At 36.3% G+C, this 21523-nt stretch overlaps 1 protein-coding gene across 1 annotated transcript in view; it reads left to right on the top strand.

The window, feature by feature from the left end:
* The window catches only part of LOC126971390 (probable chitinase 2), a 51303-nt gene that overhangs the window by 24012 nt on the left and 5768 nt on the right, over nucleotides 1–21523 (top strand). The window contains exons 2-7 of the mRNA XM_050817700.1: nucleotides 8466–8636; nucleotides 14499–14694; nucleotides 15386–15482; nucleotides 17457–17672; nucleotides 18334–18528; nucleotides 20422–20555. Coding sequence (XP_050673657.1) covers nucleotides 8466–8636; nucleotides 14499–14694; nucleotides 15386–15482; nucleotides 17457–17672; nucleotides 18334–18528; nucleotides 20422–20555 — 1009 coding nt within the window. The remainder of the gene's footprint in view (nucleotides 1–8465; nucleotides 8637–14498; nucleotides 14695–15385; nucleotides 15483–17456; nucleotides 17673–18333; nucleotides 18529–20421; nucleotides 20556–21523) is intronic.

The following is a 21523-nucleotide window of genomic DNA, read 5'->3' as shown; positions in this document are numbered from 1 at the left end:
TCCTCTGGTCAATCTAGGCTCTAACACATTTCCGCAATCTACCTGCGCTAAGTACCTTGGATGTTATGCGAAGCGCAACGAAATTAATCTTAGATTCAAAAACAGTTCAGTCTACCTTATCCTTACCTTACAAACGATTCAGTCTACCTTCTCCTTACCTTATAAACAATTCAGTCTACCTTCTCCTTACCTTACAAACAATTCAGTCTACCTTATCCTTACCTTACAAACAATTCAGTCTACCTTATCCTTACCTTACAAACAATTCAGTCTACCTTATCCTTACCTTACAAACAATTCAGTCTACCTTCTCCTTACCTTACAAACAATTCAGTCTACCTTATCCTTACCTTACAAACAATTCAGTCTACCTTATCCTTACCTTACAAACAATTCAGTCTACCTTCTCCTTACCTTACAAACAATTCAGTCTACCTTATCCTTACCTTACAAACAATTCAGTCTACCTTCTCCTTACCTTCCAAACGATTCAGTCTACCTTCTCCTTACCTTCCAAACGATTCAGTCTACCTTCTCCTTACCTTACAAACAATTCAGTCTACCTTATCCTTACCTTACAAACAATTCAGTCTACCTTATCCTTACCTTACAAACAATTCAGTCTACCTTATCCTTACCTTACAAACAATTCAGTCTACCTTCTCCTTACCCTCCAAACGATTCAGTCTACCTTCTCCTTACCTTACAAACAATTCAGTCTACCTTATCCTTACCTTACAAACAATTCAGTCTACCTTATCCTTACCTTACAAACAATTCAGTCTACCTTATCCTTACCTTACAAACAATTCAGTCTACCTTCTCCTTACCTTACAAACAATTCAGTCTACCTTCTCCTTACCTTACAAACAATTCAGTCTACCTTATCCTTACCTTACAAGCAATTCAGTCTACCTTATCCTTACCTTACAAACCAAGGGTATATAGTTCCATTATAAAACTGATTTGGACATATGGAATCCAACTGTGGTCGACAGCCAGCAAATCCAACATCACTTTCGTACTTTCATCGGCGCCGTTGTATGCTGGAAACTCGATCCATAAGTTCCTGGAAATCCCAACCGTATTTGCCGAATTAAATTTATAACCAAAATTTATGAACGAGTTTTTTCCTCCAGAGGATATCTTGGTATGTCTTGTTCAACTCTCAGGTTGTGGCTACTTTACAGTTGATAACCTGCTCAACCCCAATAATTGCATATTAGTAAATTGACTTGATATGTCGCTCTTTCAAATCTAAACAACTTACAACGGTTGGATCAGTTGGTAAGAGCGCTTGGACGGAACCGAGAATTTTAGTTACAAATTTAATTTGATAATTAATCCCAGACGTGAGAGATAAAATTTAAAAATAAATAATTGTTTATATCTGAATAAAACGATACTCAATCATCAAATACCGTTGACAACTCATCCATAACCCTTTTAACAAAGCACTTTTAAAAGATTAAAGCGCGTGTAATTGTAACTGCGTTTTTACATTAGAATTTTGCATAAAAGTTACATTTTTATTTAAGTTAACCCGACGTTTCAAGACCTTTCCAGATCTGGGGGACTGCATATGAAATGAGACAAAGATATTATTTGTGTGCTATCTTACTAAGGGGAACAGCCACTGCTTTTGCCCCAAACACTTATAACTCACCTTGATATAGTCTTGATGACATCACAAGTAAGGAGAAAAAAAAATTGCCAAAGTACTTTTTATATATAAGAGGGGGCAAACAGACAAAAGGAGAGAGTCCCGGATGGGCAGTGGTGAGGCACCCCCGGCCATGGACATCCGCAACACCAGATATGCGTTGCCGGACTTTGAGATGAGAGTATACTCTTTTCTTGAAGTCCCTAAGCCGTATCGGTTCGGGAAAACAGCAGCCGGTAATTGATTCCACAAAGTGGCTGTGCGAGGCAAGAAATTTCTTGCAAAACATGCGGTTGAGGAATGCCAGGCGTCAACGTGATGCGTGTTGTATTTTGTATTTACCCTACAATCCTGTCATAATAATGTAAATTTTGAAAGATTAACCAGAAATAGAAGACAGACAAACAGACAACATATAGTTAGGTTAATTATTGTATATACTTACGTTAATTGTAATGTCAAACTAGAGGTCTGCCAGCGAATGTCGCAACATAATGACTCCAATAAATATTATAGTCGGAATATGACTTGAATACAGAATTAGTTGAACTCGCCATTGTCTAGTCTAATTGAATGCTCGAAATATTCAATCAATTTATCCTGTAACTAGTGACTACCTTGGCTCGTTTCTCGCGTGTCTCTTGCCCGTTTATGCAAGCCTGGTAGTTAAAATTTAGAAAAAATTGGCACGTTCTTGTGAACAAATCAAATTAAAATCACATTATTGATGTTGGTCACAAAAATGACACTTATGAATGTCAAAAAATTTCTTATTAAACTTACCACCGCTTCGTAAAAAGTTGAGTAATAATGAGAAGTAGTGGCAAGAAACTAATTGCCACTCTTTTAAATCAACTTTTACACCTTCATCGTTTTACAAATCAGTTCAAGTCAAAAAAGTAAATGTAAATTAATACTACACTACACTATAGTAATTGCATTACCCACACACACAGTAAATAAATAGCATTTAGCGATACTAAAAAATATAATAATTTTAATAACTCACCTTACCAAAACCACGACTTTGACATTACCTGCGACATAAATAAGTTAACATCACAGAATAAATAGCAGTCACCAGAAGTTTCGTTACACTAAACACCTTTTAAAGAAATATCTACTTTTACTGCTAGCTTATAAGGTTCGTTTAAAGTTGTACTCAATTCGCAGTGGATTCATAATATTAATTACTGATCCTTACATATGAAATTAGCGTTTTGTATGGTCGGAACATTAAGTCAATTTTTTTGTTTATAATATATTTGATTAATCAATGTATGTATCATTGCTATGTATGCCATTTTATAGGTTCATAAAAAAAAAAAAAAAAAAACTAAAAACTTTACTAAAAATACCATTCGGACGGGAGTCAATAAAATGTTTAAAGGTGGTTTGGACTGCCCCATCGGAGGTGAATTTTTCCCTTGCAAGAAGTTATCCAAATTTCGAAAAAAAATGATAACCTTTTGGAGCAAGGTCCGGAGAGTACGGTGGATGTCTTAGACATTCCAATTGAAGCTCCTCTAATTTGGTAGCCGTCTATTGTGCAGTGTGTGGTCTAACGTTATCCTGAAGCAGCAGTGCCCTAGAGCGATTGACTAGCCTCGGTTGTTCAGCAGCTAGCTATTCCATGACAATAGGCATCTGCCGTAATCGTCCTGGCAGATTTAAGAAAGCTGCAATCAATGACACCGGCACTAGTCCACCGAACGCTCACAAGTAACTTTTTTTGAGTCAATTTTCGCTTGGGGCAGGATCTGGCTGCCTCGCCAGGGTTCAGCCAATGCGATGAGCGCTTCAGATTATCGTACATGATTCACTTTTCTCCTCATGTAATGATTCGATTTAAAATTATTTCATTATTGTGCCGGTTGAGTAATCTAACTCAGCAGTCTAAGCGCGTTTGTCGGTTTGCTTCACTTAATTCATGAGGTACCCATCTTTCAATATTTTTTACCTTCCCAATTTGCTTCAAGTGGAATAAAATAATCCATGGATCCACTTCCACAATAGCCTTCAATTCTTCATTATCAACTTTGGTCTCCGGCTGTCCACGGGGCTTGTTCTGCAGTTCGAAATTTCCAGAACGAAAACTGTGGAACCAAACACGCACTGTGTTTTCTTTTGCGACACCGCATACACATCATTAACCCTTGGAGTCGTTTCTGCAGCACTGGTGCCACGGTGGAAGAGGAAAAAACAAATGAATTACGGTTATTACGGCATTAAACGCGTCGCGAAGAGCAATTGACAACCCACTGCTTAACTACCTTGAGGTTTTCACGCATCATCATTATCATTAGCCAGTAGACAAGTAAGCTGAACATAGACCTCCCCCAAATATTTTGACTACGATCGGTCCTGCGCTGCTCTCATCAAACCTATTTCCGCGATCTTGATAAGATCGTCGGTCCATCTTGTGCGAGTCTTAAAAACACTACGTTTTCCAGTAGATATTCGCCATTCCAGGACTTTACTGCCCCAACGGCTATCTGTCCGTTGAGCTGTGTTGTTGCCCACTGCCACTTCAATTTCGCAATCGCTGGGCTATATCGGTGACTTTGGTTCTCCTACGGATCTCCTAGTTTCTGATTCGATCTCGCAGGGAAACTCCGAGCATAGCCCTATCCTTTGCCCTCTGACCGACCATGAGCTTTCTAATCAGGCCGATAGTGACTACGTCTGAGTACCGTAAGTCATCACTGGCAACACACACTGGTTGAAAATCTTCGTCTTCAGGCACTGTGGTACGAGAAGATTTTATGGAGCTCCCCAAAAGCTGCACATTGAGATAAAACTCATAAATTATAGAATCGTGGTAACCAATATTTTTTTATGAAAGAGGTGGACAAACGAGCACTACAATACGGGTCGCCTGATGGTAAGTGATCACAGCAGCCCATACTTACTTGTAACACCAGAGGAATTACAAAAGCGTTGCCAACCCGAAAACTCATTGGTACATAGCGGGCGAGGGTAAGACCAGGGGCATCGACACAAAAATTATCGTGACGATTTCAAATGTATCATCGCAAGATTTGAACCGTAGTAACATTTCATGGCCTACAGTTTAGTTAAGTACTGTTATAAAGTATTCAGATTAGAACAATCACAGTTGTGTCGATGGAATGACAAACAGTGCCCTAATTGACAAGTTACTGGAAAAATGCGAGTTTTAAATGTCAATTACATGATATCACTTATTTTTGTTGAATGAATAAATTCACTGCAAGATATAATTTTGTTGCATTATAGTGTGATGTACCTTAGATAAACTATACGTCTAGATAGAGCATGTTACGCAACGCCTAACAATAGGCCAGGTTTATTAGTAAAGTGTGCGTGACGAGCTACGTCTTAAACTCGCGATGCGTATGTCACTTTGTTTCAGCTTTTTTATGACAATAATAATGACGAGTAGGACGGTCAACTGATGGTAATCCGCTGAACGTCCAACGTCCTCATTTTTGGAAGTGATAACTTCTTATGGGAGCGTAAACGGCTTCGTAACGTTACACGTTACGGCACTAGGCTCTCTGGCTTCCCTTTCTCTAACGCATACGGCGGGGGTAGGCAGGCTGCTCCTCTCTCACTCTGTAGTATTTGATAATGATGCTAATATAGTACATAAACAAACCTCTAATGTTTTCAACAATCTACTGTAACTAAGAATCAAATATATTTTATAATCAATAAAACATTTTATTAATAAATAACCTTTCCTTACATTATCATATTAGTATTTAAAAAAATTAAGAAAAAAACTTCCTAAGCTTTTCTAATGTTCAATGTCAGTATAAAATAGTTCAACTTAGATATATTTAAGTTATCAATTCTGTCGGGCGTCCCGAGACGCACACTTTTATAGCTATATATCATGATTTTACAAAAGAATAAGGTATCAGACATATAGTGTTCTTTTAAATAAGGGACGAGACGAGCAGTACGTTCATCTGATGGTAATTGATACGCCCTATCCAGTACAATGCAGTGCCGCTCAAGTTTCTTGAAAAACCCAAAAATTTTGAGCGGCACTACAATTGCGCTCGTCACCTTCAGACAAGATGTTAAGTCTCATTTGCCCAGTAATTTCACTAGCTATGGCGCCCTTCAGACCGAAACACAGTAATGTTTACACATTACTGCTTCACGGCAGAAAAAGGCGCTGTCGTGGTACCCATAATTTTGCCGGCTTCCTGTGCAAAGAAGCCTCCCACTGGTAAAACTGTAGACTCACACAAACAAACCCAGACAAAAAAAACGCGATCTCTGAATGATTTAAAGGTGATAGCAACTATACACCCAACGGGTATAATTTTCCCATATTTCAAATAAGCTCAATAATTGAAAAACAGTCGAACTTTTACCTAAGTTTTTTTTAGCTTATTTGGAAGCTCACAGACCAAAGTCATTCCCATTGGCCACCTATTCTGGGACAATCTGTATAAATTATTATTTGACTTCAGTCTTGTTTGTAGAACACACAGCAAGTTATCTTTTAAAAGAATAATATCCGGTCGACCGAGCCGGATTTTTAAGAATATACAAACCTTGAACAAAAAATAAACTAATAGGACATCTGGATTCGAACCAGGGTCTTCTGCTTTCAGGATAACCCAATGTCCCATCTGAGCTAGTATAGTCTTGTATACAGTGGCGAAATTTACCTTTGTATTCTTATGTTAATGTAGCTGTTTCTAATTAAAACACGGATAAAACTATATTTTTTTTTAATTGAAACCTAGCTAGATAGATTTATCGGCCCCGAAATCCCCGAATTGCTTGTTTAAAGATATAAAATATCTTTTAAAAGAATATTCAATGTATTATTTTACTTTCATACGTTTTTATTTTTTGTATAGATGATTATTTTTTTGTAGTATGATTAATTTACGTAACATTTCTGTATCTTATCAGTTTCAAATTAAATGCGGTATTTCGTCGTTACCCGATAAAAAATAAAACTTACTTCGATAAGCAACGGTATACAATAAATAATCAATAATAAGAACGATTACTTTAACTAATCTAAGTGACATTATATTATATTGAAATTGTTTAACTTGAGAAATGCTTAGGTTATTATTTTTTGAATTTTGTTTATATTAATGCTAGCTGACCCGACAGACGTTGTTCTGTTCATAATAAAAAAAATCTCTTGCGGATGGAGATTTGGAAAATCCGTTCTTAGCTGACCTCCGTGAAAAGAATATTCCTACCAAATTTCAAGTCTTTAGCTCTGTTATGGTTCCAGAGATATCGTGATGAGCGACTATATACGTGGAAATCTCTCATATATATATAGATGATAATGTAAGGAAAAGATAAAATTGGTAAGAGTGAGAGAGGAGGAGCCTACCTACCGCCGCCGTTTGCGTGAGAGAAAGGGAAGCAACTACAATAATAATATCAAAAAGAAATGGCAGTTGTAGAGACTGAAAATAGAAGTGAAAACTTAGATAAAAATTCTAGGTTTTAAGTATTAAAATTGGAAATTTCATAATGCTTAAGACAATTCAATTATTAATTTCAATTTATTTTTAAAATTTAATTTTAATATTATATTAATCAAATATATAAAAATGAATTGCTGTTCGTTAGTCTCGCTAAAACTCGAGAACGGCTGGATCGATTTGGTTAATTTTTGTCTTGAATTATTTGTGGAAGTCCAGAGAAGGTTTAAAAGGTGAATAAATAGGAAAATGCTGCAAAATTAAATAAAAACAACAAATTTGTTTTTCCTTTGATGTGTCCATACATAATTTCTATGAGAGAATTTACTGACGCACGGTTTGACAATTCTGCTGTGAAACAATTTCATTACGACAGCAGGGTGCATATTTTACGAAGTAATTTTTGATGTTATGATATATTATTGACAAATTCATATAAAAACTTTTTTTTAATTATTATATACAGAACAACGTCAGTCGGGTCAGCTAGTTAATCATATAAAAACACTACTTCAACAATTTAAAGTATATATACATTGAACTTTTCACGATATCCATTCAATTTCACTTACAAGATATACACAGCACTAATGTTGAACAGTACGCAAGCTATAATAATAATATTAATAATATTGACACACTTATCACACAAATTATCTTGCCCCAAGTTAAGCATATATAGCCTGTGTTATGGGTTACAAGACAACGATATATTTAATACAATGTACTTACTTAAACATACATAAATTCCTATAAACATACATAAATACATTTAAATATCCATGACTCGGAAACAAACATTCATCATATAAATGCTTGCACCTACCGGGATTCGAACCCGGGACCTCTAGCTTTGTAGGTAGGATCGCTAACCACTCGGCTATACAGGTCGTCACTAGGCTATATAGCTACAGATATACTGCTATAACTCACGAGATTTTATGCATCCAAAAAGTGTCGACTAAATAATTTATTTATACGCCAGTCATGAGTGTTATGCCCAACGCGGCTAAAAAAGTTTTCACTTCAATAACATAACAGAGAGACACAGATAATGTTGATTTTTATCTTAATTAAACCCTAGGTCAAAATTATTTTCAATTAACAACAACCCACGGCGAAAATTTTTCACTGAAGACTTTGTTATTGCGTGGCGTTGTATTCAAAGCGCGGTCAAAACACAACTGATCGAAACCTCTGCCTAATAGACGCGTGTGCAGAGTTTTGCTTCAGACAATTTTTTGAGCGTGATTGTGAGTCTAGTTGTTTATTGTACGTCAATGATTTATAAGCATTGATTTGTGTTGAATAAATTTATATTCAATTTGTGCTTCATTAATCCACAGGTCCTGGACCCGCCCATAACAAAGTGGTGGTATGCTATGTAGCAACATGGGCTGTGTACAGATCAGGCGACGGCAAGTTCGAGCTCAGTGACCTCGATCCCTCATTGTGTACACACCTTATATACTCCTTTGCTGGTCTGGATGAGTCTTCTCACAGCATTAAGAGTCTTGGTAAGTTATTCAAATTTGTTAAAACATCTTGAGATGCGTTGAGTACATTTATTTGTGTAAATTAAGATTGACGCGTCACGCATAACTATATAACGCTCGTTGGTATGTCGGTTCTAGACTCGAAAGCCGACCACTCCCCCATTCCAAATTCAAATATTTTCATTCGGATTTAAAATTACTTATTGAACGTCAAAAACTACCACCCAATCGAAATTTTATAATAGATATGAGACGAACGTACGCAAAAAACTCAGCAGGCTTCTTTTTTTTAAGAAATATTGTCATTATATCATAATTCTTTAAAATAAATTATTATTAAATAGCCTGAGGAAAATTGCTCTGTTTCCAATCTGTGGTATCATTAAGAAAGTCATAATGTCAAAGTTATGATCACAGTTTCTAGAAAATTCCCTTATGTGGCTATCTTAAGTACATTATCAAGAATATATTGAGAGGCAGCAGTTAAAATGTTTATATCTTTCAATTTTTCTCTTAATGATTCTTTAGGATTATTTCATACATTTATATGCCGCCGATCTAATTCATTTAAGTGCATTTTTAGTACAGCGGCCCGATGCCAACAGCGGGTGAGTCATAAACATGTTAACATTAACGACCATACAAATAAACTTGGTATAAAGTTATACCTGAGAATAAAACAAAAAATATGCAAATTGTTTAAAAATTGACATTTTGCTTATGTCTAGTATGAAGTTAAAATACTGTTCGATCACTGTATTGTGCCTTAATTACTCTGGTTAAATTGAAAAGGTATGATCTAGAATTTCTTAGATTCGTGTATGTCCTTAGAAGACTGAGGCGAATTGCTTCTCATAACGTCATTTCATGTCGCGTCAGTCCTCAGATACGTCCACTCATCTGGGGAAACGGCAAACTGCCCTATTTATAATGAAACGCTTTTCGAAGGTATTAAGCTATATAAGTTAAAACGTGTTATAAGCCTATCGAACATTCGATAAAATTCCTTATTCATATTCGTTAGATAAATCTCCCATAACTAATACCTCTCTATAGTACACAATGTTGCCATTTAGTACATAAAAACATGATTTTAACTAATTTAATGAGGAACTGTCAATGGAAACAGACATCTTTTCAATGTCAATGGTTTGTCAGTTGTCAAAAGTCGATGTCAAAATAATTTCAAACTTCAAAAATCAAAGTTTTGAAGTCTGTCGGTTGTCAATCTATGACGGATCTCCAGCAACTTTGAGCTATTTAACACATTATTTATCGAACAGCTGATCGATGTCAGCCATGTTTTTTTTCGTGCTTACAATAGGTTTATAGAAGGGTCCTAGTTACTATAAGTCACGTCAGCTTTATCGAAGAGATAATGAGCGTTTTAGCTCTAATATGCGATTATGAATACCATTTTTTAACAAGCGTATGTTAGCGATGTTTTAAATCTCCGCTAAGTCATTATGAATAAGACGGTTTTACTAAAACAATGGTGACGGTAAAAGCGAAATACGGCTTAAATGATTAGGGAACTGTGAGTATACAAAAACTCGTATACGCTTACACGAAAAACAAAACAAACCTAAAAACAACTCCAACCTTTTTAAATTTGTCGTGTCGTAGTAACACGTTTTATTGTAAATAAAATGAAATGAAGTTATAATAAAGTAAAAAGAACATTAAATTAAAATTGAAACTTGTAGGTTAAGATGTTGTGTCACTAAACATAAGTGAATATAAACAATCGCGTGCAATCGAAGAAATATACTATAATCAAAGGCCAAAAATAAACTAAATTAATTATAATGAAAATATAAACCTGTTTTTATGGTTTTAAAAGAATTCTCAGCAAAGTGTGTCATAAATCAATTTTGTCGATGGTAAGAAAATATTGGTAGGTAAATTGGTGGTAAACCGACAGATGGCCGTTGGGGCAGTAAAGTCCTCGAATGGCGACCACGTACTTAAAGTCACAGTGTTGGTAAGCCTCCCACAATATGAACCGAAGATCTGGTCAAGATAACCAGAATGGGTTCGATGAGGGTGGCGCAGGACTAATCGTCATTGAGATAATTGGGGGACGCCTTTGTCCAGAGGTGGATGTCTTTCGGCTAACGTGATGATTATTTATTTATTTATTAGGAAGCCAACGTGCATACAACTATTTGTATCTATAGATACATATAAAATGATTTTATGATGCTGTATACTCCACTTACAGGCTAACTCGACAAGCTTAATAGTATTATATACATCCTTTGTTAAACTAAAACATTTGAAAACAATTTTTGAAAAAATTTAACAAATTAAAGCCACAAGCAAAAGGCTGATAAAAAAAATAACTATGTCTTACTTAATAACCAAGAAAAACTAAAGAATAAAACTATAACTACGAACAATGACTAACCATCTTGCATTACTTTCATAATTTTTTGACTTCTTTTTTAATACATGGGGCAGAGTGCTGAAAAATATCTATACCAGCTCTTTTAACCAAGTTGTTGTAGGTAACTATTCTACACAAAGGAGCGGATCTGCCTAGGTTCGATCTAGTTAATCTAGGCCTGAACGTTAGTTTTTTGATAACATGTGACCTAGCATTACGATTTGGTACCGCCAATTGAACCCTACTCAACAGATTTGGGCAATCGACCCCTCCATCTATAACATTTTTTAAGAGATCAATTAAGTCCCTGCGATCAGACAGTGACGACGCTTTATAAAATTTTAAAAGATCAGTGTAGGTGTTAACCTTTTTATGTATTTTATCCTTGTATGCTAGGTGCCGTAAGAACTTCTTCTGGACTCTTTCTACCCTATTCTTATGTATTTGATAATATGGGTTCCATGCAATAGAACAGTATTCAAGTCTGCTTCGAACAAGCGAATTAAAAAGTGCTAGTTTAGTAGAAGACTTTCCAAAGGCCTTTGTATTCCTGATGATGAATCCCAACAAATTTAGTGAATTTTTAACTATATTGTCAATATGAGGTATAAAGCTTAATTTATAATCTACGACCACGCCAAGATCTTTTATTTGGTTTACTTTTTCTAAAATATTGTTTTTGATACTATAATCGAACTCAACATTTTTAATTTTTGTGATTTGATTTGAGTGATTTAATTGTAAATTATTGAGATCGCACCAATCAGAAAGTCTATCCAAGTCCCTTTGAATATTAATTGAATCACATATGGCATTAATCTTACTGTACATCTTTAGGTCATCAGCATATATTTGGAACTGACAGTACTTGAAACATTCAATAATATCGTTTATGAATATTCCAAATAACAAGGGCCCAAGAATGGAGCACTGTGGTACTCCTGACGTCGCAACAAATGTGTGGGACTAATATCCTCCTAAAACCACATTAATTTTGCGATTCGTTAAGTACGACTCAAACCAGCTAAGTAGAATCCTGCAGATACTGTATCTCCGGAGTTTCTCTAACAAAATATAGTGATCAACTACATCAAACGCCTTTGATAGGTCCGCGTAAACACAATCTACAGAGCCATTGTTACGTCATCCACAAACAAGGCTAAATTAGACATAGTTTATCTTTTTTTAATGAACCCGTGCTGGTTTTCTAACATCGCTGGTTTCATGTACCATGCTAGTAGCGGACAAATTAATAAATGATTATGAAGAAAAGATTCCTTATTTACTATGTAGTTATGACATACACACACGGGAGGTAATGGAACTGGGCAAATCGCTTGTGAAACTGAACGTGAAAAGGGCTTTTGTAGGGCGCGTCACCCCGGAGACGTGTTCAAGAAGTATTTTGGACTAGAACGTAGTGTGCGTCATCTTATTTATTTTATCATTTGATATATTAAATGCGAACGAAGTGTGATTTAAAAAGCACCTTCGTAGCGGGTTGTTATTTGTTTAATAGTTTTGTGCAAGTGAAACTTCTGTAGGGGAGACCGAGAGGAGCTGAAACAATTTTCACATTTTGTTTCATATACCAAATACTATACCTATAGTAACATCCAGTGTGGCCGGAAAATAAACAGGGACTTTACCCGAAAAAATGGATAATATATTTAATGGTGTTCTAAATAGATAAATCAATATCTGTTTCAAGATGCAGTGAAATAACTGATCTGTCTTTACAATTTTTTTAAAGTAGTGTGGAACACGACTCCAAGGACCACATTTGACTGCTCTGTCGTTCTTATCTTTGATCTGGTGCACCGTAGTATCAGCTCTAACCTAGCTAGAATTGCAAAAGTTTTAGTGTGCCCCATGTACAGAAATTGTATAATATTAGTAGCAATCGATAGGTCATTCTTTACACTGGCAAATGACTAGCATAAAGAAATTGTAAACGTTAAATATTGTGGTGAAAAAATGACTTAACCATAACAAGTCTACTTATTTCAACTACCCTCATACCGGTAAGATGAAACAGGAGAGTTGAAACATATGATTTTTAGAACTATTAAGGGCTGTAAAATAAAAGTGATGGTATAATTTCAACGTATTAAATACAATTGAATTTTTCAAGTACGAAACAAACTTTGTTCTGGTTGTAACTCGAAGCAGTGTCACGGAAACGTTTCTGAGGCACAGTTATTTCTTCTGCTGCGAGATCGAATACCTATTTCACGACTCGCTATGCCTTTGGCATTCTTTCTTTTATAATCAGTAGGCATTCTAAAACAAAATAAATAAATTAAATCAACTAAAAAACCTACAACCACAACACCCGTTGCATGCAACAATAATGGCCGCCGCCAGCTAAAGCCAAATAAAAACGAACATCTTTTGTCTTCTAATGCAACGCTTTGTTTTATAGCTCTTAGAACCAAGAGTAAATAAATATAAATAAATAAAATTATACACCCGGTGAAAAATTCTAAAAAAACTTACTTTTGCGAACGCGATTTTTTTTTAAATAAGGCGTTTTGACACGTCAGCCTGCGGAGGGAGGTGTTTGAAAAGCGACGTTGCCAACTTTATAACGGTTTTAAGTTCCCACAAAATCGGTACTGTATCAAATCACCTTTGTTTCAAATCCCCTCGGTCTCCGCTACTCTGTATTCTATGATTTTTTGCGTAAACTTTATTTATACTTGATTTATATTATTTATATTTAGATTTTTATACTTACCATAGATTTCATCAAAACTGGATGAATCTTTGGATAACGAAATTCAAAAGAATTGTTAAAAAAACGTTTGTGTGGTAAAGGTCACTTTACGTAAATGACTCTGTTAATGATACCAAAGAATGGGAATGGATTCTTTTTTTTTTCTTTTCTTGTTTCACCTTTCGAATGGGTTTTCAGTTTCAATAAGTGATATCATATCCTATTTTGAATAAAAATATTATAACACTAGAAATAAGGGATTGCTTGTAACTAATTCTAGTAGGCTTCATAAGATACATAATAGCTTTAAGGGTAAATGTATACACTTCTACAATAAAGTCCCAGCCACTGTTCAGGCATTATCTATAAATAAATTTAAATGTTTTATAAAAAAATGGCTCTGTCGTAAATCCTATTACTCCACTGCTGAATATCTAAATGATCGAATGATCGGACAGCCTGGGACTAGATTGTGATTATTTTATAGCGACTGTACAATATTGGATATTTTTATTGAAAAGAGCGCAAAGTAAAGAATGCTGGGAGAGTTTCTTGCGCCGGTCCTTCTCTCTCAGAGCGCCATTTGTTTCCGAAGCGGTAGTAGTATCTAGTAGTATAAGAAATGACATCAAAAAGAATTCTAAAGGAATCAATTTTGAAAAAATAAATGCCTTTTATGCCTTTTAATATTTGAATCAGATTCTATAATAAATTTTCCTATGAAAACACAGGATTTAATATTATCAGATATAAAGATTTCTCATGTTCGTTTCAGACCCCTGGCAAGACCTGGAGAAAGACTATGGGAGGGCTGGATACAAGAGGATTGTTGCTCTTAAGGAGACCTATCCTCATCTCAAGGTCACCGTAGCCATCGGTGGGTGGAACGAAGGTTCAGAGAAATACTCAAATATGGCAGCTGACCCAGAACTGAGAGCGAAATTCATTCAGAGCGTTCTTTACTTTTTGGAGTGAGTATTATTTGTTTGCATTTTTGATGAGAATGACTTCTTCTCAAGACGATGATTTTTTTTTCCTTGCTTAATGAATTGTAGTACTTTTAGCACTTTAATCATTTTGATTGACTATGACTTAAACTTAAACATGAAAGCAACTTTGAACTAAATTTTGGTTACAATTACAAACTCAGAATAAACTAAAGTAAAATCAAAAAACTCAAAAATCGCTCGTATTATGCACCACTATTCTGGGACTTTGAACAGGCATAAAAAGGTAACAAAATTGATAGTATTTACGTTTATTAATACAAGGTATTGCCTCCCCTAGTTTGAATAACAGCTTCCATTCCAGATTTCATCGAACTTATTTTTTAACAAAATCCTGTAGTATGCTATTCCTACATTCTCCTGACTTGAAGCTCTTTGTTATATTTTGGCTCAGAGTCGAGCTATGTGCCCTGCGAGTGGGCAGTGGCCACTTTAGTTTTGCAATTATTTGCGCTATGTCGGTGATTTTGGTTCTCTTTCGGATGTTCTCATTTCCGAATCGATCTCGCAGAGAAATCCGAGCAAAGCCCTCTCCATTGCCTTCTGAGCGATCATGAGCTTTCTGATCGGGCCCATAGTTAGCGACCACGTCACGTAAAAAGTATATTTAACGAATTAAAGATATCATCTTTTTGTAATACTTATTATTTTCTAGCACAAATAAATTTGATGGGCTGGATTTGGATTGGGAGTATCCAGGCAAAAGAGGCGGCAAAGCTGAGGACAAAGCGAACTATGTTTCTCTTGTTAAGGTATTTTTTCTACTTTTACTCACAACCTTTGAATCTAAGATTATACAATTTACTATTGTTATCCTATGAACAGCTCTATCACTTGTCGTTGCGTAAAGACTTCGCTTCATTGTGTGTCTTCAACCACATTTATCACAGAGAGTGTTCCAAAGTAGAAAGAACTGGTTTTCCTGCTGCCAAATGTTCCAATCACCCTTCACGACAGAATCAAAAATATCATCTCCAACATCTGCATGTGCGATGTTCTGGTTATCAAGGAACTTGTTTCCACGTACAACAAAACTCCGATATGTTTTTTTTTCGGATTTGTTGTTGATATGACATGGGTTCTTTCAGAAGAAATATACACAGGCCAGTAACGACCACATAAATTCTCCGCTCTTGCAAGAGTGTACTTACCAACATGTAAGCCATTATTATAAGAATAGAAATATGTTTATTTACAATAAAAATATTAATACAATAACATAGCATATTGCAGTAAAACTTGGTAAAAATCAAAAAGCTACCTCAGTTGGTAAAGGGGCTTTGACGTGGAGAGAAGAATTGATAAGAAATTCCCAACCGATCTTTTAAATCACAAAATAGCTTGGTCGGTCAAAGAAGCTTGAATTTGTGCTCAGTGAGTCCTACCATATTATCTGGTATTTTATTGTAAATTTGAATACCAAGACCTATGCAGGAGACCTTAACTCTAGCTAACTTATTAAACTAGGAGATACGCGCGCAAGCGACACGCGAGCACGATAAGGGAATCGATGGTGTCAGGTGTCATATGCTCACTGCATATGACACCTGACAGTTTAGTTTAGCAACTGCTCAGTCACTTGCGATTGAACCTTCTGAAAAGACTGTCAACGAAACGAAAAAAGTTTGCTAGCTTTCAACATTTATTGGTTGAACTCAATAGTTGAATGTCAACTGTCATTCGACACGTCTGAACTTGTCAAATTTATTATATTTATTAACCTCAGAATACAGAACAAACCAGAAGGAGTGTTCAATCACATTTCTACGCTGCGCATTGTGTATAAAATAACTCCCTCCCCGCGCCTTACCTCCGACGCTGTGCTATCAGCGCTCCAGATATTACCGCTCTAGGCCTTATTTAATAATATCAATATTTTAATGAAATCAATTGAAAATATGCTACTTACTGCTGAGGTGCAATACCATTTAATTTCTGCACATGCCTGGTAGCATTTTCGCAAGTGAGAACAACACACAGGGGTGTAATTTATTCAAATATAACAAATCTTATAACTATATTTACAATACATATAGTGATTACATAAAATTAAAACTATCATTACGTGGAAACGCACCAAGAATACTGGCAGCATAATAAATAATATCATACGGTGTAATTATTAAAAAATTATCAACCGGACATTAAGGATAGTTCTTCGCTGCGCTCGAACTAAATACCGGAGGCGTAGTCACAAAGTTCGACAACTTTTACTACGCCCAATTGACGTGCCACATGTTCTGATAAAGTTTGCTAATAATTGAAACTAAAATGCCAGGTTGCGTAGTAAAACTTTGTAAAAATAATATTACAAGGTTTTCTTGACACTGAAAAAGACATAGGGATACAATATCATTAGTAATTATTTTGTATTTTATTATTTTAATGTAAAATAACACGAAGCGTATGTTACAAAATTTGAAATATGCCATTGAGTGTCAAAATGCCACGCAGATAAGAGTCTAATAGTTGTCGCATGAAAAAAGCTATAGTTCTTAGGTAGTGCGGTATCTAGTTGTAGCGCAGCGGAGACCAATCCTTAATCTAAGCTAACAACTGCAACTGTTCACGAGCAGTCCGCGGGGTGGTAGTTGACACCGCATTACTATTGAGTGCGTTGACTTTTTCTGGTTTGTTATGTATTCTGTCTCGTATAACTATTACTTTATCTAGAGACTTAACTTTATAATATCTACTTTTTTATACTATTAACCCAAATAATACAGGAATTAAACGAAGCATTTCAATCGCGCGGATACCTTCTTACGGCAGCGATGGGAGTTGGCAAAGATACAATGGACGTCGCGTATGACTTGGCCAAGCTGAGCCGCTATCTGGACTTCATCCACATGATGTGCTACGACTATCATGGCACCTGGGACGGCGTGGTCGGTGCCAACGCGCCACTAAGAGGCATGAACGAAGCCGATGTTTTGAGCGTGGTATGTATCCATCCATCCATTTCAGCCGGAAAACGTCCACTGCTGGAAAAGGCCTCCCCCAAAGATCGCCATGACGATTGGTAATGCGCTGCCCTCATCCAACCTACTCTGACGATCTTGACCAGATCTTCAGTTCATCTTGTGGGGGGCCTACCAACACTACGTCTTCCGGTACGTGGTCGCTATTCGAGTGTCCTGCCCACTGCCACTTCAGTTTCGCAGCCATCTGCGCTATGTTGGTGACTTTCGTTCTCTTACGGATCTCCTCATTCCTGATACGATCTCGCAGGGAAACTCCGAGCATAGCCCTCCCCATTACTATTGCGTGGTATGTTTGAGAGCATCAAATTCAAATTCGAATATTTTTATTCAAAATCCACCTCTTTTCATTATATTTTCGACCTTATTATGGTATGTACACGTACGCGTGCGACTTTACTTATACTTCAATCCATATTTGCCTTATAAATTTCTGCAGTCAATCTATTTTCTTCCTACCTCTCCACATGACCAAACCCCTCCAATATTTTCTTGACAATAACTGTTACTACCTCTTCATAAGTTTCAAATTGTGTTTTTTTTGTGTTGAAGAGAATTGCTTTAGAACTAAAATGTAGATGAGAAGCCAGTAAAATTTTTATAATTTTTAAGCACTTTTCAGGAATACACAACAAAATATATGATGGCTCACGGCGTCAGTCCATACAAGATGGTTTTGGGTCTGCCTATGTACGGAAGAACGTTTGTACTGGAAAATCCTGGAGTCAAGAGTATTCTGTTTGGCGTGACCGCTGCGAAGAGTGTCGGCTTTCCTGGGCCATTCACGAAAGAAAATGGGTTTATGGGCTATAACGAGGTAGGTGGATAAAAAATACATTAGTAATAATAATCATTATAAAACAGCATTATGTTGCGGGTAATCAAAAATAGTAGACTGTATAATGGTTTTAAAAATAACACCTAACAATGTCTCCTTTAGCGGAATAGCAAACTGCTGTGGAGAGAAAAATAATAGAATCAGTTCCCAAATACAGTTACTGGATTACGTTCTGAGGAGCTTTCCAGTCTAGCAACGACTTTGATATGATGTTTAACAGCATGCAGTTTTAAACAAATCTGAATAGACTTGTTAACATTTTGAAACTAGATGTCAAGAACATATTACTGCGTATAGATTTATTTAATTATCGTGACAAACCATATTTTGCGAAAAGCATATGAAGTCACTTATTGCAAGTAAATGATGATGAAAACCTCAGACCTAAGGAGAACGGGCATGTGTTTCTTGTTTCCAGCGGGCTTCTTTTTTTATACGATACTGTCAGGCTATTTATAATTTAAATAGCCTGAAGGTGGTCACTCTATTCCCATTCTGTGGAATCATTAAGAAAGTCCTTTTTGTCATACTCGTAGTAACCAAAATTGAATTTCGTAATATTTTTTTTAACATTTTCTGAAATCTTGTTGTAAGAGCATATACAACACCCACAAAAGATTTATTAACTCGACTTAGCCGAGTAGACGGCATACTAAGTTTATGTTTGTTCCTGGTGTTGACATTATGGTTATGAGAGAATTCTAGAAAATTAATAGTACATCATAGCATTATCAGTGGCAATAGGTAAAATGTTTATTCGTTTTAATTTTGTCCTCAATGATTTTTTAGGACCTTGGTTATGAAGCCCTCTTCTGCAGCACAAAGATAGTATTAATATCGGTTTTTTTTTTTTGAGAGGAGGAAATACTGTTACGTATTTACGCCCCGGAACGGGGCGTAATATGTCGGACTCGAGTGTCCCATACCGACTAAAACCTCCTCTGTGCTGTTAGCAGCCCTGGCTTCACAGCGAAGTAGGACGTGGGCCGTGGAGGCCGCAAAGACTACGCAACAACAGTCGCGGGGCGTCTCCTAAGGAGACTCGAACCTCAGACCGGCTGTGTGCTTGTGGGAAGGAGAGAGAATGAAAATGAAAATGAAGATGAAATGAAGATGAAAAGATGAGAAGAACACACTCGCCGGCGAGTGTGGTGATGTTTAGTGTAATGTATGTAAGTGTGTGTGTATGTGTTTATGATTGTACGTATGTATTTTTGTATGTGTGTAATTAGTGTAAATGTTAGTGTGCATGTATGTTTGTGTTTGTGTCTGTTTGTGGAGTGTGTTTGTGGTTGTGTAAGTGGTGTATGTCAGTCCGTCAGTCAGTCCGTGTGTTAGTGAGTGTAGTGAAACGATTACAGGACGAGGACTAACGTCTCGTCGGGTATCAAAACAATGTGTGGTGTATCTATCAATGTGGGTGCGGGCCGCTGGCCATCGTCAGAGTGACGAGTGCCAGTGGTTTGCGGTGGTTGACAGCGCATACGCCTGCGAAGGCGGTGTGTGCGTGTCTGTGTCGGTGTTTGTGTGGGTGTCGCGTTCGCGATGGTGATGTCGTCATCCGGGTCTACCGTTACGTGTCTGGGACGTCTTATTGGGTTGAGACTATGGTGAAGGGGGGTGTACCCGCATGCCTTCCTAACCAAGATGTTGGGATGGTTAGGCGCCTTGTAAAAGAAGCGTCGCTAGATCTCTTTAAAGTGTTCAGCTATCGTCGGAAGCTCTATTAATATCGGTAGCATTGCCTCTTCATAAACCATAAGACAATGACTATAAAAATAACTAAAGTAAACAGTTGCGCAGTAATTTTACTATCAACTTCCAAATTGAATGTAGTATTGAGAATCAAGTACATCTTTGCCATTCTTTCAGATTTGCAGAGAGCTTACAAACAGCTCTTCTACCTGGATCAGGCATTGGCATGAACAGACGTCGACCCCCTACCTCCGGGATGGCTCCAGAGTAATCTCCTACGACAATGAGAGATCTATTGCACTGAAAGTAAAGTAAGTCCACCGGTTTGTGCTTCCCTGGGGCATAAAAAGAATAGGGAACTTCCAAGCCCAAGAGTGTCATAAGAGGCGACTAAGGGCATTTACCAGTGAGAGGCTCCTTTACACAGGATGTCGGCTAGATTATGGGTACCACAGCGACACCTTTCTCTGCCGTGAAGCAGCAACGTGTAAGCATTATTGTGATTCAATCTGAAGGGCGCCGTAGCTAGTGAAATTACTGGGCAAATGAGACTTAACACCTTTGCTCAAGGTGACGAGCGCAACTGTAGTGGTGCTCAGAATTTTTTGGATTTTTCAAGAATTCTGTGCGGCACTGCATTGTAATGGACAGGGCGTGTCAATTACGTTATTGTATTTATTACAATTGTCAAAAAAAAAGTTCAATAAGTAAAAATTTACAGAAATATTTATAGGATGGCAACGAATTTACTATTATAATCACCCGGACTCAATTTAGAATAGAATAGAAACACTTTATTAACAGTAAAACACACACCTTCAATTTACAGTAAAAAAAAAAAATCTTAAAGAAATAAAAAATTAAATTATATGTAACAAAAATTATTAAAATATAAACAAAAACAAAATATTAAATAACTGTGCGGCGCGTGATTCCCTGCTAAAAGGAGCTGACTCAGTATATTGTTGGTCAGTGCAGAAGACACCAACACAACACTGGTTTTCAGCAGCCCCTCGTGACATTTGGAGTAAACAGCTGTTGTAGCTTTCCCATTGTAATTTTTTTCATGTACATGTAAATTTATAGAGTTATAAAATAGAATTATAAATAAATATTTATAATTAATATTAAATCATATTATAGTTTTTAAGCAAATATATATAATACTTATATTAAAGGTGGCAAGGTACATTAGTATAAAAAATGAGATATAGATAATATATTGGTAAACATTAAATACACATAATAAGGATACAGAATTGTGTTAGTCTATATTTAC

Source organism: Leptidea sinapis, chromosome 23, assembly GCF_905404315.1.
Source record: "Leptidea sinapis chromosome 23, ilLepSina1.1, whole genome shotgun sequence".
Taxonomy (NCBI): domain Eukaryota; kingdom Metazoa; phylum Arthropoda; class Insecta; order Lepidoptera; family Pieridae; genus Leptidea; species Leptidea sinapis.
The sequence above is the reverse complement of the archived record's forward strand: the minus strand, read 5'-3'. Positions and strand labels throughout refer to the sequence as shown.